Here is a 16762-nt window from a genome sequence, read left to right as displayed (position 1 = left end):
GAGATGGGATTTTTAAGATCAGTCTGTAGCACAGCTGGCTAAGATTGTATTTCTGTGCTGCCTTCCTATCTCAGTAGCATTCTGCTAGGTGCTGTGCAGCGATGGGCTTACCCCAGCTTCTATCTGTGGTACCCCTTGAAGTTAGAGGAGTAGTGTTGTCTTCAACCACCGAGTTCAGATTTGTGCTCTCTTCTGGTAGTTGGAGGATAACCATTGCTTGGTGGGAAGACTAGCCAGTTGTAGCAAGGCCACATACCAGTTTAGCTCCAGAGTTAACCTAAATATTTAATAGGATTAAGCAAAAGCCTTTGATTGAAACAAAAGAACGCACTGGGCTCTGGTGACCCTTGGTGCACCCAGGTTGGTGGCAGGGAACCCTGCTGACCTTGCTCTCTGGAGCTGGCTCTTCCCAAGCCAGACTGGTGACCCCAGCCTAGTATTGCTCTTCCTCTGGCTGTTGCTTCTTGAAGCAGCACAGTCTATTTTGAGCAAGGAGCTTGCTAGGGTAAATTTTAAGGAACTTAAAAGTCCTCTCTAGCCTGTGGAGGAAACATAACTGAGCATGAGGGCGGAAGGAGAAGCAGGAAAGCTGACCTCTGAGACATTGCCCCACTAGTCCTCATGTGTTACTCAGCTGTGCTGCTTCCCCAGGCTTACTGGAGGCTTACTCCAGTAGCGGGGATGGTCTGGGGGACTTTCTCTAGCTTCTGAGTTCTTTGCTGTCAGACAAGTGAGAACTGAAGTAGCTTGCAGGAACACAGATATATTTACTCCCTGGATCCTGTAGTGTGAAGACCTGATGAGGATCCATAGCTGATAAGCTGCCTAATTTGCAGTGCTAAGTGCAACCTTGTCATCTCTTCTCATGCTTTATATAGGCTTTGGCCGTTGTAATTGAGCAGAGTTAACTTCAGATACAGTATACCTTCTCTCTGTAGTGAAGACCTGCCTTGGAGTTTTTTTCTTGCCCTCTCTGTATTACTTGCTAGCCACCTCATGGATGTGTGTAGTTTGTGTGGCTGGTATCAACAAGCTAAAACCAGTATCCTCTTTTATCAGTGCTCCCACACTGCCTTGAACTTCTGAGGTTGGCTTTAGAAACTGACTTGTTGAAATCTTGCCTGTCTTAATCTTGCAACAGAATTGGTAGTATGTAACCATGGAGGAGACTCACTGGTCCTTGTGCATTGTCACAGCATCAGGTGCTGCTTTGTGCACAGGAAGTTTGATATAATGTTGCCTTTTAAATTGACCCCTTGGCCTTGCTCTTCAGTGTTCCTTCAGCTGCTTAGGGGTCATGAGGAGATGAGATTCTTCTGGGGAAGGGGGGTGGCCTTTTGAATTCCTTCTTCAGATAAGTGCATCCCCTTTCTGCACTGGGAGTGGTAGCTAGAGTTGGTGTTCTGGTTGATGCTATTAATCATATAATCATAGGATGGTTTGGGTTGAAAGGGACCTTAAAGATCATCTAGATCCAACTCCCCTGCTGTGAACAGGGACACCTTCCACTAGCCCAGGTTGCCCAAAGCCCCGTCCAACCTGGCCTTGAACCCTTCCAGGGAGGGGGCAGCCACAGCTGCTTTGGGTAACCTGTGCCAGGGCCTCACCACCCTCACAGTGAAGAATTTCTTCCTCATATCGAATCTAAATCTGCCCTCTTTCAGTTTAAAGCCATTATCCCTCATCCTATCCCTTCACCTCCTCATCAAGAGTCCCTCCCCATCTTTCCTGTAGCCCCCATTAAGTACTGGGAGGCCACTCTAAGGTCTCCCCAGAGCCTTCTCTTCTCCAGCTGAACCCCACCAACTCTCAGCCTGTCCTCACAGCGGGGTGCTCCAGCCCCCTGAGCATCTTCATGGCCTCCTCTGACCCCACTCGAACAGGTCTCTGTCCTTCTCATGTTGGTGCCCCCAGAGCTGGACCCAGCACTGCAGGGAGGGGTCTCACGAGAGCAGAGTAGAGGGGGAGAATCCCCTCCCTCGACCTGCTGGCCACACTTCTCTTGATGCAGCCCAGCACATGGTTGGCTTTCTGGGCTGTGAGCACACATTGCTGGCCATAGTCAATTTTTCATCCACCAATACCCCCAAGTCCTTCTCCTTGGGGCTGCTCTCAATCCACTCATGGCCCAGCCTGTGATTGTGCTTGGGATTGCCCCAACTCATGTGCAGGACCTTGCACTTGGCCTTGTTGCACTCCATGAGGTTTGCACGGTCCCACCTCTCAGGTCTGTCCAAGTCCCTTTGGATGGCACATCCCTTCCCTCCAGCGTGTCGACCACACCACACATCTTGGCGTTGTCAGCAAACTTGCTGAGAGTGCACTCAATCCCACTGTCCATGACCCCAACAACATTAAACAGCACCAGTCCCAATGCTGACCCCTGAGGAATAGCACTCGTCACTGCTCTCCACTTGCACATCAAGCCATGGACTGCAACTCTTTGAGTGTGACCATCCAGCCAATTCCTTATCCACTGAGTGGTCTATCCATAGATCCATGTCTCATCAATTTAGAGACAAGGATGACGTATGGGACAGTGTCAAACACTTTGCGTAAGTCCAGGTGGATGGTGTCAGTTGCTGTTCCTTTACCTACCAAAACTGTAACCCCGTTGTAGAAGGCCACCAGATTTGTCAGGCACTTAGTGAAGCCGTGTTGGCTGTCACCAATCACCTCCTTAGTTTCCATGTGCCCTAGCATAGTTTTCAGGAGGATCCACTACATGATCTTGCTGGCACAGAGATGAGACTGGCTGGCCTGTAGTTCCACGGGTCCTCTCTATTTTCCTTTTTAAAAATGGGGTTTATGTTTCCCCTTTTCCAGTCAGCAGGAACTTCACCAGACTGCCACAGCTTTTCAGATATAATGTATAGTGGCTTGGCTGCTTCATTCACCAGTTCTCTCAGGACCTGCAGATGAATCTCATCAGGTCCTGTGCCATTCAGGTTCCTCAGATGGTCTCAAGACTGATCTTCCTCTACAGTGGGTGATTCTTCATTCTCCCAGTCCCTGCCTTTGCCTTCTGTGACTTGGGTGGTGTGGCTGGAGCACTTGCTGGTGAAGACCAAGGCAAAAAAAGTCATTGAGTGCCTCAGCCTTCTCCATGTGCCAGGTAACCAGGTCTCCTATTTCCTTCTGGAGAGGGCCCACAGTTTTCCATCTTCCTTTTATTACTGACATACCTATAGAAACTTTCTCGTTGCCCTTGATGTCCCTGGCCAGATTTAATTCTATCAGAGCTTTAGCTTTCCTAACCTGATCCCTGACTGCTGGGACAATTTCTCCGTATTCCTCCCAGGCTACCCTTGCTTCCACCCTCTGTAGGCTTACTTTTTGTGTTTGAGCTTGTCCAAGAGCTTCTTGCTTACCCACGCTGGCCTCCTGGCATTCTTACCTGACTTCCTCTTTGTCAGGCTGCATCACTCTTGATCTTGGAGGAGGTGATCCTTGAATATTAATCACCTTTCTTGAGCCCCTTTTCCCTCCAGGACATTTTTTCATGTTACTCTCCCAAGCAGACCCCTAAAAAGGCCAAAGTCTGCTCTCCTCAAGCCCAGGGTAGTGAGCTTGCTGTGTCCTCCTTGCTGCCCTAAGGATCTTGAACTCTACCATTTCATGGTCTCTGCAGCCAAGGCCACCCTTGAGTCCACATTCTCCTGTGCTGAGAACAAGGTCCAGCACAGCACCTCTCCTTGTTGGCTCCTCCATCACTTGGAGAAGGAAGTTATCATCAACACATCCCAGGAACCTCCTGGATTGCTTATGTCCTGCTGTGTTGTCCCTCCAACAGATACTGGGGTGGTTGAAGTCCCCCATGAGGACCAGGGCTTGTGAATGTGATGCTGCTCTTATCTGTCCATAGAAGACTTCATTTACTTGGTCCTTCTGGTCAGGTGGCGTGTAGCAGACCCTCACTATAACATCTCCTGTCCTTGCCCTCACTTTAATCCTGACCCGTAAGCTCTGGGTCGGCTACTCAACCATCTCTGGACAGAGCTCCATGTACTTCAGCAGGTCGCTGACATAGAGAGTGACCCACCTCCTCGTCTCCCCTGCCTGTCCTTCCTAAAGAGCCTGTATCCTTCCGTTCTGACACTCCAGTCATTGGAGCCATCTCACAATGTCTCCGTGATGCCAAGAAGATCATAGCCCTGCAGACGTGCGCAGTCTCTAGCTCCTCTCGTTTATTCCTCATGCTATGTGCTATGCTGTTGAGGCAAGGTCTGTATAAACGGTGGAATTAGCAGTGTATTTGTGATTAAACGCTTTCTGTAACTGCTGATAGCCTTCTGTCACTCTTCAGGAGATCTTGGCAGCAGTGGCTGGTTCTATTTGTAATGATGGTGTAGTGTCCTGTTTTGCTGCCCTGAAAAGGCAGCTTGGGTAATCTGTGGAGCACATGCTTTCTGTGTTTTTGCTCTGAGACCCACCAGCTGATCCAGAGCTCTGCACAGAGTAAGGGTGTTGCTCTGAAACTTCCTGGAGGCCTGTCACTAACATAACTGGTTCGCTCTGCTTTCCCCTTAGGTCCTTTCAGTGAGAGAAGATGGGGTCTGGCTGCCTAAAAGTCACCAAGTACTTCCTCTTCCTCTTCAATCTCCTGTTCCTTGTAAGTATTGTGAGAATCTGCAGAGTGGGAAGGGAGACCTGGACTATAATTAGCTGGAAAAATGTTTTTTCTGGATGTTGGCCTAGTGTGGTCATTAAATAAAATGGCGAGAGTTTTGGAAGGAGGGATGGAGGGAATCCCTGAAGCTGCTGTGCGGCTCCCAGGTGTGTTGACCAACTCTGCTCCCAGTACCCACCTGCTGTGTCCAGTGCACACAGCTCCCTTTGTGCAGTGGGAAGGGAAAAGGGGAGTTATGGGCCCTTTCTGGAAGGGAGAGTAGCTGTAGCTCCTTGCTCTGCCACATCTGGAGCAGGAGCTGAGCTGCCCCTGAGCAGCAAAGCTATGAAACCTGCCAAGTAATGGCAGTGCCCTCCTAAATAGGCCAGGCGGGCTTCAAAGAACAACTCTAATTTTGTTCGAGTCCCAACGGCTGGTTTTGATTTTTAACAAGATGAATTAGTCCAAGTCCCCTATTTGAAAGGGATTTGGGAGGTGGGGGAGACTGGGGCAGTCTTTCCTGGGGAAATGAGGCAGCCCACTGGATACAGTTATTTTCAAGTGTGAGGTTCAGCAAAAGATGAGCTCATTTTGGATCAGAGTGGGTCTGGGAGGGCCACACACATTTTTGCATGCATCCTTTTGTGAAACTTAAATATTGTGTGTCATGTGGACGGTGATGGTACTGTTCGTGCTGCCCTCCTGCAGTGGGATGGTGTTGTGGGGAAGCATAAGGTTTCAGCTTTCCACATATTGGCAAGAAAATAGCCTGGCTTGTTACCATTTGTGCAACGTGTAAGGGGAAGGAGGGGCCAGGCTGGGAGGGCAGGGAGGGAAATGGGTCACAATAAGGTGAGCAATGCTTTCTGGTCTCAGTCCCTGCACACAGCTTCACTTGTGCTTCCTGCATGGCTGCGCTGTGCTGCTGACACACAGGCTTGAACTTGAGGCACATCTGGATCTGTTTTCCCTTGATTTGCTGGCCTTTCCTCTCTGCAGTTTTCTTTCATCCTAAGAGTAGTTAGCTCTGGTCTAAGGGCCAAAAGTCAGGGGTGATCAAAGCATCCATGGGGAAGATGATTGGTAGGAAGGGGAGAGGATAGGTTTTCCAAGTACCACTAGATCTTTCTGAGTATGATTTGGTCCACTTTAAGGATAGGAAAAATCCAGTTGAGTCCAGGTCTGTCTTCATGATAGGGCAGGGCTCTGAAGACATTACCATCCAGGCTGTCTTTTCTCTAGAAGAGGGAATACTTTTAAAGCAGCATATAACTTAACCAGTCAATCCTGGGAAGCAGAACTGCTTTTGTTAAGACCATGTTTGAGTCTTGCTGAAGCCCAGTACCTGGGCACTGTCTGGTCTTCCTTTATCACCCAGGGTTAGGTCCAAGTTCATCAGCTAACCTATGTATAGGGAAAGTTCTCAAGAAAGCCAGCCTAGCATGGGAGGAAAGGGGAGGGACGACAGCCTGAAATACTGTGGTGCCTCACAACACTGTCACTGTTTTTGCTGCCTGCTATCAATGGTTACTGTGGCATCCATATTCCATGTTGCCCTCCTCTCCCCTCTCTGCTGAGCCAGGCACTGTCACGGGCAGCCTGTGGGGATAGCTGTGCTGTCAGGAGGCAGCGTTGAACCACTTTTGTCAAACTGACCTATGCCTGCACTAACAAGCATTTTCCTATATTTTGCAAGACTGGGAGAATGGCAGGCGCTGAATCCCTCTGCAGGTCTTGGGGAGTCTTGAGCACTCCTGTCTGGGTTGCAAAGTGAGGGGAAGGAGCTGTTCTTTACCCTGTGCACACCCTGCTCCAAAGCAACTCCCCAGGTGTACCAGCCAGCCCCTCTCCCGCTTGGGGAAAGCTGATCTGATGCACTGAGCTGGGCCTGGAGAAGTAAGAGTTTTAAGATGGGATGTCCGTGCTGACCAAAGGGAAAAGCTGCTCTAATGAGCTCTTTGCTAAGTCGGCCGTGCAGCATGGGCACTGTCTTCCCATCAGGCTGCTTATGGAAGTGAGGTCTCTGAAGCCACTGGGTTTTGGTGGGGAGCTTGGTACTTCTCTAGAGTGAAGATTTTGAGTGTGCCTCTGTCTTGACTGAAGGCAGGCTTTTTGCACGTGCCAGATGTTAAGGAAGTTGGTATCCATTACTCTCTTGCTGTCAAAGGAAGTACTTGACATGAGCGGCTTTTTCCGTTATGGTTGTTCAGGGTTTGAATGGCGGGGCAGGATTGTTGAGCTTAAACAGTGTGGTAAATCAATATTAATCTAGCAGAGAAACTGCTTCTGTTGAGTTGCTGTGAGCTCCCAGCACGGACGGGTTTTACATACCTCATGCTGGTTTCCCAGAGGTGCTGAGTTTTGTTGAGGAGAGTGTTTGGACAAATGTGAATGTTGGTGGTGGTGATGGAGCTCTATGTCTGCTCTGGACCTTGAGCTGAGCCTCTGTGATTGCACCCTGTGCAGACCAGCCTTTGCTGTCTGAAGTGTGTTCTCCAGCCTTGCTTGGAGCTTATGAATTAAGCCTTTAGAGACATGCTAGCGACTCTTTTAGAAGTTAATCATTGAAATAGTGCTTCTCAACAGCTTGAGGTCTGTGAGAAGGTCCCTTGCTATAGCTGAAGTAGTTCAGGGACTTGGTATTTTTCAGTCTTGGAGCCTTACTTCAGGGAGGGGTTTGACCTGCTCTGATTAAAGGGAGGAAGGTTATTTGGACTGCTTGCCTACTTGCTACAGAAGAAAAGAAAAACATAAGCTTGGAGTACAGGCTTAGTTTCTGTAATCAAAACTTAACACATCTCTTCCTACTTGGGTAGCAGACACAGGCCACAACAGATGCTTCTCCTTAAAGGGAAAACAGTTCCATAAGACAAGTTCAACAGTCTCTGGAAACTGCTTGTTTAGAATATATAACTGTCTGTCCTACTTCTAACCCTTCTTTAAATGGAGCAGAAGGCTACAACCTAAAACAAAGCCTGGAGTTTAAGAGCTTTTCTTTTGACCTCTATGCCAGGCTCAACGTTACCTCGTGCTATCTGAGTGTGAAGGAAGGCAGTGCTGGGGGAGGACAGCCGGGAACCCCTGGCTGCTCTCTCCAGAAAAGTGAGTCAGCTCCATATCTTAGTTCTTCCATGCCCCTCTTCCCTGGGCTCTGCGGTGGGAGATCACCGGTCCTGACTTGAGGGACCTGCATCCTTCTGGCTTGGGTGTGGAAGGGGGTCTTGCTGAAATCAGGGGTGAAATCTCCACCCCCAGGGTGGATGGGAGACATCTGTCCCCCACTTCAGGATTTTAGAGCAGCAGAGCAGAGAAATTAAACTCCTTGGAAGGCAAATGTGATATCTTCTGTGGAGGGCCTGAAGCCAAGCCAGTGGCAGAAGCAGCCTCACTACGCTGTGCAGACTCCTGAAGATGCTGAGCAGAGATACTATCCTACTAGGAGGTAAATACACTATTGTTAATAGGACAGTGTTTTCTCCCTGTGGTTTATTTTCTCCTTGCCGCCTTCTTTTAGAGTTTTCCACAGCAGCTCCTGGCAAACACACGAGTTGTGGACTAGAGCAAAGTTCTGAGTAAAACCAGGCCTTGGATAATCTCAGCACCTCATAACAAATAACTTCCCAGTAACTGGGCTCAGCAGCCATTCTGTGTTTTGTCAGCAACAGCAAAACTTAGGTGACATTTCAGGGTTAGCAAGCCAAGAGAGATGTTACATACAGCCCGGTTCGCATCTTTGTTAAGATATTTTAATAAGACTATAGTTTAAATGTGAGACTGCCTCAAACTGTAAATTCAGCAGTTCTTGGCAACACCAAGTTTGAGAGGAATTTTTCAGGCTCCACAGCTGTTGCATGTTCAAGGGGCCTTTCTAGTTTGATCAGCAGATTGAGTGCTGTGGTACAGCATGTTGGGACATAAGGCGAGGCAAAGGGGAATTCTTGTTACTGCTGTGTTGGTTTTTTTTTTTCCTTATTCTTTTCTCGGATACAACACCTACAAGTTTTTTGCTGCTGAGTCAATCTTCATCCATCTTTCCAGATGAGAACTTGCTTGGTGACTTTCTAATCCTGTCCCCAGAGCTAACTGCATGTTGTGCCTTCTGCCAAGCCAGGAAAGCTTGCAAGCAGCTTTTTTGAGACTGTTGCTTTATCTCTGCTCAGAAAAGCTTCTTTGTATGAGGAGCTGAAGCATAGTGTAAACTTTCAAAATGTCGATCCAGTGCCTGTCCATGCAACCCCCTTTGTCAGCTTGCTTCAGATGGTGACTTGGCATTTCCCTTGTCTTCCAAATATCAGAACACTTTCTAATGAAGCACGAAAGTCTCTCTTTAGCTCTGTTGGTTTATTTAGTATTTCACTTCATCCTGTCTTGAAATCCTGTTGGTGTAAGAACTGCTGCTTGCAGTTCATGTCCTCTGGAAGCATCTCATTTGTGCTCCTTGTACTTTCCTTTGTTTCAGGTCTTCTCCCTTTGTTTTCAGTCTTCTCCCTTTGTTTTAGATCTTTGCAACAAGTGGTTTCCAGCTTTTGCCACTTCTGGTTGGCTGAACAGCACAAGTGCCAGCTTCTTATCAAACCTGCAGACCTACGAGCTTCTCAACAGTTACTTTACTACAGATGTAATGGTGCTCTCATCCTAATGTGGGAGCTGGGGTCATCTACACCTCACAGTGTAGTATAAACTGTGGTGATACCTGGAAGCTATACCAGAGCATGCTTGCTTCCCCACCCCACCCCCTTCTTCAAAATGACATGGGGAGACTGTGTGTCTTGCCTTCTCAGTTCAATGTCTGGATTCAGCTGAGTCCTCACAGGGGAATATTGCTCTACTAATCCTTGCCCTAGATAAGACTGTAGGGAGCGAGGCAGAGGCCATGGCTGATGTTTCATAATGCCTGGCTCTCTGTTGGAGGCAAGATGTGTTGGCTTGAGGGGCTGGGGTATTCTGGCATAAAGTAGTGGCCAAGCCAACGTTCCTGAGCTTGGCTTTGGAAGGGGCAAAGCACTTCACTCAAGGGAACCTGTATGCAAAATGAATGCCTCTGGGTTTTTGCATTTGTGGGTTGAAGCCATAAAATTATAACAGAGCCTGATAAGCTGAAGATTTCCTTCCTGGGAATGTTCCAGCTGCCAGATATCTAATCCTTTGGCAGCTGGCTCCCAGCCTGGTCCCATAGGGTCAGAGATTTCTCTATTCAAAAAAATCCCCTTTAAAATCATACGCTAGATGTGTTTTTCCTTCCTTGGTTCTTCGTAGAAGCAGTGTGTTTACCTTCTGCTTCTGACAACAAGGTTCTAGCAGCAGGGTGTCTCTTCCTCAGACTGTTTTGAACAGTCCTTCTAAACAACGTCGTGTACTACCGAAATAGTGTGTGAAGGACTGCCAAGCAGAATCAGGGCTCCTGTGCAGTTGGCTGAGGCACTCTTCCTGCAGTCTTGCTAATGCTGTTTACTCTGGGAGGAGTACCATGGGAAGGTGGGTGCAAACAGCAAGAGAATTGTTGTTTTCACTCTTGAAACATGGAGAATGGTGACTGCCTCTTCTTATTTGTCTAAACTAATAAGCTATATATGTTTTGTTCTTACTTTTTCAGATCCTGGGTGCTGTGATCCTGGGTTTTGGAATATGGATTCTCGCCGACAAAACCAGTTTCATTGCAGTTCTACGTAAGATTATGTTTCTTCATCTTCTTTCTCTTTCTGAATTGACTCTAGTCTGGGGCTGTGCTTGACTGTGGTGTACTCTAGGGAAGGCAATACTTTTATGCCTGGTCTGTGAACTGAGCAGCAACATGGTGTGTAGCAAGATGGGACTCTGTCAGGGACAGGGTGAAAGGGAGCAACCCTGGAGATGCAGCATTCCTCCTAGTCTTGTGGACTGCAACACCAGGGTCAGACTGAGACCACTGCCTCTTCGCTTTACAATCCAAACACTTCATCTTAAACAGAATCACAGAATCATCTAGGTTGGAAAAGACCTTGAAGATCATCTAGTCCAACCATTAACCTAGCACTGACAGTTGCCAGCTACACCATATCCCTAAGCGCTGTGTCGACTCTAAGCATAGGCACTAGGATTTAATTCTATTTTCACAGCATGTTCTGTGTTTCCATGACAGATTCCTTATTACCATCATGTCCAAAAGCCCCCAATACCTTAATGTAGTTTTGCTATGTGAGTCCCCTATGTTCCCACTGCTTTCTGTAATGATCTATTTCAGTTTGACTGTTTTAAATGCCAAAGAAAGTAAGTACCTGGTTTTACTGGTTTTATTGATGCTTCATGTACCTTGAAAGTAGCCAGTATGTTTGTTCCTAATCAGTAGAGGGTGTAGATCTGAGAGGGGATGGAACGTATTGGTCTGTGAAATCTTCAGTGCTCTGGCTTCTAAAACATACTTGATTATACACATTTCACAAGACTTAGCCTGGCAGTCAGAGGTGTTTTGTGTTGCTGCACGTGAGGGGCGAGCTTCCTTCCCCTTTAAGTCAGCCAAGAACATCTACTTCAGTCTTAACAGAGGGTCTGTCAGCTTTCTGCAACAGCCAAAAGACTGAGCTGGCTTAGCAGAGCCTCTGCAGGGTTGTAAGTGGACTCTTCCCAAATGAGTAGCTCAGCTCCATCTTTCACAAGCTCAGCTTCCTTTGTGCTTTTTCATAGAGTGGGCTTCAAATAACTTGTCTGGTTACACATCTCGATACCTCCAGAACTGCTGAGGCTGGCACCAGTGTCAGGTGCTTCGGGAGGGCTGACTGCACACTGCTTGCTGCCCCAGGGAGTGAACAGTAATGGCATTCATAGCCCTGTTTATATTACACTGATCCTGCAAAGGGCTTTATCTCCCAAGCTCTGCTGAGCCACCATGGCCTGGCTTTGGAAGGTGCTGGGTGGAGGTAACAGCCCCTCTAATGCCATAGGCACAGATACTGCTGCTTGCTCTGTTGTGCTGTGGCACCTGGTTTGCTGCTGCAGTACTAGAAGGGCAAGAAGCACAACAAGGGGTGTTGGTTAATAAAGTGGGGGCTTGAGCAGAAACGTGCTTTTAATACAGGCAGCCAAAAAAGAGCTTGTCAGGGCCTGGGTGTTTGCAGCACCCCTCAGAGTCTGAGGCATGACCAGTGGGCCTGCAGCTAGCTCCCCCAGGCTGAGGGGTGTTACTGCCACTTGAGGTCTCTGAGTTTGGCTCTGCTTCTTCCCGTTTTACCCAGAATCTCTGCTAACAGAGCACTTAAGGATTTAGTTTTCCTTCCTGGAGATCTCCAGCATCAGCTCTTTCTCCCTGCCCCCTCACTTCCTTTCCCATGCCTTGCCCCTCTGCTTTAGTAACCCAGGCATGGGGAGAGAGCTGGGCGCAGCAGGGCACTCCAGCCCCTGCCAAAGGAGCCTCTTGTACTTGCTTGGCCGCCTGCCCAGTGCAGGGGAAAACACGGAGCGACAGCAAACAGGGCAGGAGTCGCCTTGCCAGCAGAGCCTTCTCTTGCAAGACGAGATGTATTGTGGATGAGAAGTGCAAGCACGGCTCCTGTCCCCCTACCACTGTCACCTCTCTGAAGCACTTCTGTATTGGAAATACATTTTCTTTCTTCTAATGAAAAGTTGACTGAGCAACTGTTTCTAGCACTGTGGAGGTCAGAAAGTTGACTGAGCAACCCGGGCACTTGAACACTTGTGTGATGACTGAGCAGATTTTAGGGGAGAGAATAGTGTAATCTTGTGGAGGCCACTTCTGTAAGGCTGCTACCTCGGTAAATGCTGTGCGGTATCAGCACCTAATTGCACAGCAAGTGTCCCGGGACTGATGAGGAAGGCAGAGCAGGATCCTGGTTTCTGTGGTGTAGGTCCAGTGAGGGAGAATCTAGCCTGGAAATGAATCAAGGCTGAACTGTCTGAAGTGACATGTGTGGCAGTAAACCAGACCGCGTTCTCTCTTTGGCATGTTCTAGGGAAAAAGTTTGGAAGCTGGTGACTTCCAGCAGGTATCAGAAGTGGGGGGAGGTATTTGTTAGAGGGGTGAGTATTAGTTTGGGATTCAGTTACTCTCTCTGAACCTATCTCAGTAGGAGCTCAGAGGAAGCTTGCCTCCTGGGACTTCTGTCCAGGAAACTAAATGCTGAGCTCTAGGAACATTATTTTTATTAATCACTGGACATCCAGAATTCCCCCTGCACCATGCAGCTTGCAGGTTTAAGAATGTCTCTTAACGATAAAGGTTTCTGGTTACTATGTCTAGACAAAGTATCTCTTCAAGTTTTATGCCATCGTGCTTGCTCACTTCAATCCTGTTCTGCCAGAAATAGTCCTGTGACCAACCCAAATGTAAGAGCTGGTTTCTTCTGTTGCTCACAGTACTAAATGTTGAGGGAAGAGGACTGAGAGCACCAGCATGTCTGAAATATTGCTTCCTAAACTTGGTTCAAACACTGTTCAGTGTTCAAGAGCATAGTCATTCCAGACACAATAGCAGGGGATAGCTTGGAGGATATGTAAAAGTAAGCTAATTTGAGCATGATATCTTTTTGACCCTGACGTAGCATGTATTTTCAGGGGATCGTACACAGGTACTGCAATGTCCTGCAGTGAGCGCCCAGCCATAAACCATTCAACCCTGACTTGTCAAGTAACCTGTCACGTTTGCTCAACACTGGTGGTAGCTCTTGCGTCATGTTTCACTCCACGGAGTTTGTGTGTCCCATTGTTGACTGCAAGTGAATAAGTAAAAACAGAATGGCTGGAACAGGGAATAATGCATTTAAAGTGAAAAGCCAAGCCAAAAAGGGTTTTTAGGACTTGGAAAAAAATCCCTGAAGATAGCAAAGGGAGTTGAAGCAAATAGGCAGTAGTTGTGGAGTAGAACATACTTTATCTTACTCTCACTCAGAGTGCATTCATGAGGGAGTTAAAAATCCAATAAGCAGATAACTTTCTCCAAGCAAAGTTAATTTGTTTGGAGGGACCTTGAGTCTTCAGGCTCTGAGATAATGGAGATCTTTAAAAGTCTTCCTTCATCCAGAAACAGCCTTCTGTCTCCATGTTCAACATGCCTCTATGCAGTCCCTTTGTAGAAGACAAGAGACCATTATAAATAGATATAGAGGCAGTTCTCTAAATGGTGATGACAGATGTAGTTTTTGCCAGTAGCTAATTTTGTTCCCTCTCCTGGCCCCTACAGAGATGTCATCTCCCTCCCTGAAGACTGGTGCATACATCCTCATCAGTGTCGGGGCTCTAACCATGCTGATGGGGTTCCTGGGCTGTCTTGGAGCAGTCAATGAAATCCGATGTCTCTTGGGTCTGGTGAGAGAATTCATACTGTGTTTAGATCCATCCTTTAATACCTCTCCTGCAAAATATCTGTTGGATTGTAGCTGGGGCTCAGATCTCCTGGGGATGGTACTTCTGCTAGGTCAGCTTAGATCCAGTTCTTCATTTGCACATGTTAAATTCTCCAGCAGTCAACTGGCTGCAGCAGCGGTTCCTCAGACATTGCTGATGATGAACTAATAACTCTGTGAAATGAGAGAGGATGTCACTGATACTTTCTGCAAACAGTGGGTTGAGGACTGCCAGCTGAGGAGACATGTCCCAGGTCATCCTGTACCTCATCCCCCCGACCCCGACTCCCCAGTTGGCACTGTGCTCCAATGGTACAAGGACAGCTATCAAGAGCAGTGAGAGACAAGAGGGAGTGACAGTGTCCTACTCTGCTGCAAAGTTAAGCTTCTGCAGAAAGTGTAAAAGTAGAGAGAGACTCAACTAGGAATGTCCTCTATGTCAGGACCTCTCTTTAAACGGTTCATCTACAGGAAATTTTCTGTCTGTGATGAGGTGACAGTAGCTTCATACACCCCAACCTGTTACCTGGCTTCTGCTTATTCAGAGCACATATATACAGGAAACCAAGTATAGCCTTCTAATGTAATGGTAGTAGTTGCCACCATTTAAAAGTAACCTTAGATCTCAAACTCTCCTTAAAAGCAGTCTGCTGGTGAATCTTGAATTTAGATTCTCAAAAAAATTGAATAGCTTTTTTTTAAAGAAGGTAATTGACTTTAAAAATAATAATTAAAACAAATAGGTTTGTAAAATTGATTTTTTGCTGTGGAGGCATGGGTTAACCAGAGTCCAGCTGATTGAGGTCAAAGTGGCCTGGGAACAGAGCTGGAGATGGGAGAGGGCACCCCAACTGGAATGACACATGTAGAGGGTGCTTGTAAACCCTCTCCCTTCTGAAGGTGACCTGCTGGGAGAAGTGCTGAAGTGCACTGATCTGATGTAGATGCTTTTACTGGAGAGAGCATTTGTTGATAGCAGAACTTGTCTGCAGGCAGAGGTGTTGGCTCAATGTTGTGACTTCTCTTGTATATGAAATCTTACTAAAACTTGTGCTATTATGTACAAACCTTTCTAAAGGCTGATAGGAGTTGTCTGTTCTCCTTTGTTTCCAGTACTTCACATGCCTGATGGTAATCCTCATAACTCAGGTTGCTGCTGGACTGGTCATCTACTTCCAGAAAGAAACGGTAAGTGTTTCTTACTGCGCATGTTTTCCTCGTTCTTGGTTTGGGGGAACAGGAGACACCTGGAAATTCTTTCTTCCAAACGGAACTATACCATTAGCAGGCATAACTGGATTCTCCTTTCCTCTACCCTAGCTCAGCAGCTTTGCTGTACAGTTTGCTGCTTCTCGATCTACTAGTCTCAGCAGTGTTACTTTCTCAAGGATTATGAAGCTCTGTTTGGTATGCAGGCTTTATTTTTGGGTAGTAGGAACAGTAACAATAGTTCCTGAAGAGCTTTTGGCCACATCTCATCTTGATCCTGCTGCAGACTACTCTTTGGGCATGTAGTAGCAGTGATTACTACTGTGTTGCCATCGTTGGTGCCTTGAAGTGTTACCAGCCTGGGCGATAGCTTTTCTGACTGGCCTCCCTCCTTGTGTTTTCCTGTTCAGTCCTTTCAGTCCTTCTGCATCTGTATATAAAACTCCTTAGAAGAACTGTCCTCTTTCCCCAAGGGCAAAGTCAAGTATCTGACAGTTCCTGTGCTACAGTTTGAGCTTAAAGCCAAGTGGTTTAACATTTTGAAGTGGATCTCTTTGTCAGGAATGCAGTTTCACAGTGTGTCCTAGAGCTCCAGTAGGTGTGGTAGTGTAGAGGGAATAACTTTTGAGCCACTCAAGTGCATCACAACAGCTCATCCTGGCTGTAGGTTCCCTATGCAGGGCAGCGCCCAGCCAGGATTCCAGCTGTTTGACAGCTAAACTGGGAGCCACATTCATGCAGTGGGAGCAAGTTATAACTGTGGGGTCCCTGCTGGCTTCTGTCCTGGGATGCAGGTTTCTGGTACCAGCTGTGGGGAACCCTGTCCTTTGCCACATAACTGTATATCTGTACCACTACACGGCTGTGCTTGCTTCTCTGAAGCCAACCCTCCTGATAGGTGGTTTCAGAAAGCAGGTGGTTGAGGATGGGGCCTGGTGGTGAGGTTTGGGGGTGGGGGGGAAGGTGCCTGCCCCCAGCGTAGCTGATAGGAGCTCTGTACAAGCGTCTGCGGTGACTGCGAGCAGCTGTTGGCTGAGTTCCTTGCCAAATGGTGTGTGAATGTAGCTTGCTCTCGGGGCTGGCTGGAGTTGAAGGAGAAAGTGAAACGTTGGCTAGCTGGTGTGTAAAGTTACAGCTTTAAACAAGCTGCTGATTCTCAGCAAACAGCTCTGACTAATGCAGAGGAGGAGGTGTGGAGCTGGGCATTCCCCTGCAATGGGGAAATGTGACTTTTCAGACCATGAAATTCCCTACTTCCGTTGAGATTTCTCCTCCAGCTGTCCCTTGACTCTAGGAAACTCCAGCTTTTGAGCTGTAGCTCTTCATTTGAACCTCAGACAGCCCAGGGAGAGAATAAAAGGGCTGGGGGTTATTCTGCACAGCCATTGGAGCTGGTGTGGCTGTGGCCATCACTTGTATGCATCCAGAAGAATGGTAAGGGGAAGCTGGGCTTGGAACAGATGCCCCTGTTCAGTCCTCAGTGAACAAAACTTATGGAAAAGCTCTTCTAGAGGCATTCTATGTCAGGGATCCTCTGAAGTATCTGCCTAGAGCATGAAGAAAAACTGTTTCAGGAAGGTCTTGGCTGAAAATTCCCTCCCCCCCCCCCCCC

The 16762-nt window shown here is 47.6% G+C and overlaps 1 protein-coding gene across 1 annotated transcript in view; it reads left to right on the top strand.

Moving 5' to 3' along the window:
- Positions 1 to 4512: 4512 nt before the first annotated feature.
- Positions 4513 to 16762, top strand: part of CD82 (CD82 molecule) — a 20942-nt gene continuing 8692 nt past the window's right edge. The window contains exons 1-4 of the mRNA XM_026849706.1: positions 4513 to 4612; positions 10203 to 10275; positions 13779 to 13903; positions 15055 to 15129. Of these exons, the coding sequence (XP_026705507.1) occupies positions 4550 to 4612; positions 10203 to 10275; positions 13779 to 13903; positions 15055 to 15129 (336 nt within the window). The 5' untranslated portion in view covers positions 4513 to 4549. The remainder of the gene's footprint in view (positions 4613 to 10202; positions 10276 to 13778; positions 13904 to 15054; positions 15130 to 16762) is intronic.

This window comes from Athene cunicularia (genome assembly GCF_003259725.1).
Source record: "Athene cunicularia isolate RWA chromosome 5 unlocalized genomic scaffold, athCun1 chr5_part1, whole genome shotgun sequence".
Lineage (NCBI taxonomy): Eukaryota > Metazoa > Chordata > Aves > Strigiformes > Strigidae > Athene > Athene cunicularia.
The sequence above is the reverse complement of the archived record's forward strand: the minus strand, read 5'-3'. Positions and strand labels throughout refer to the sequence as shown.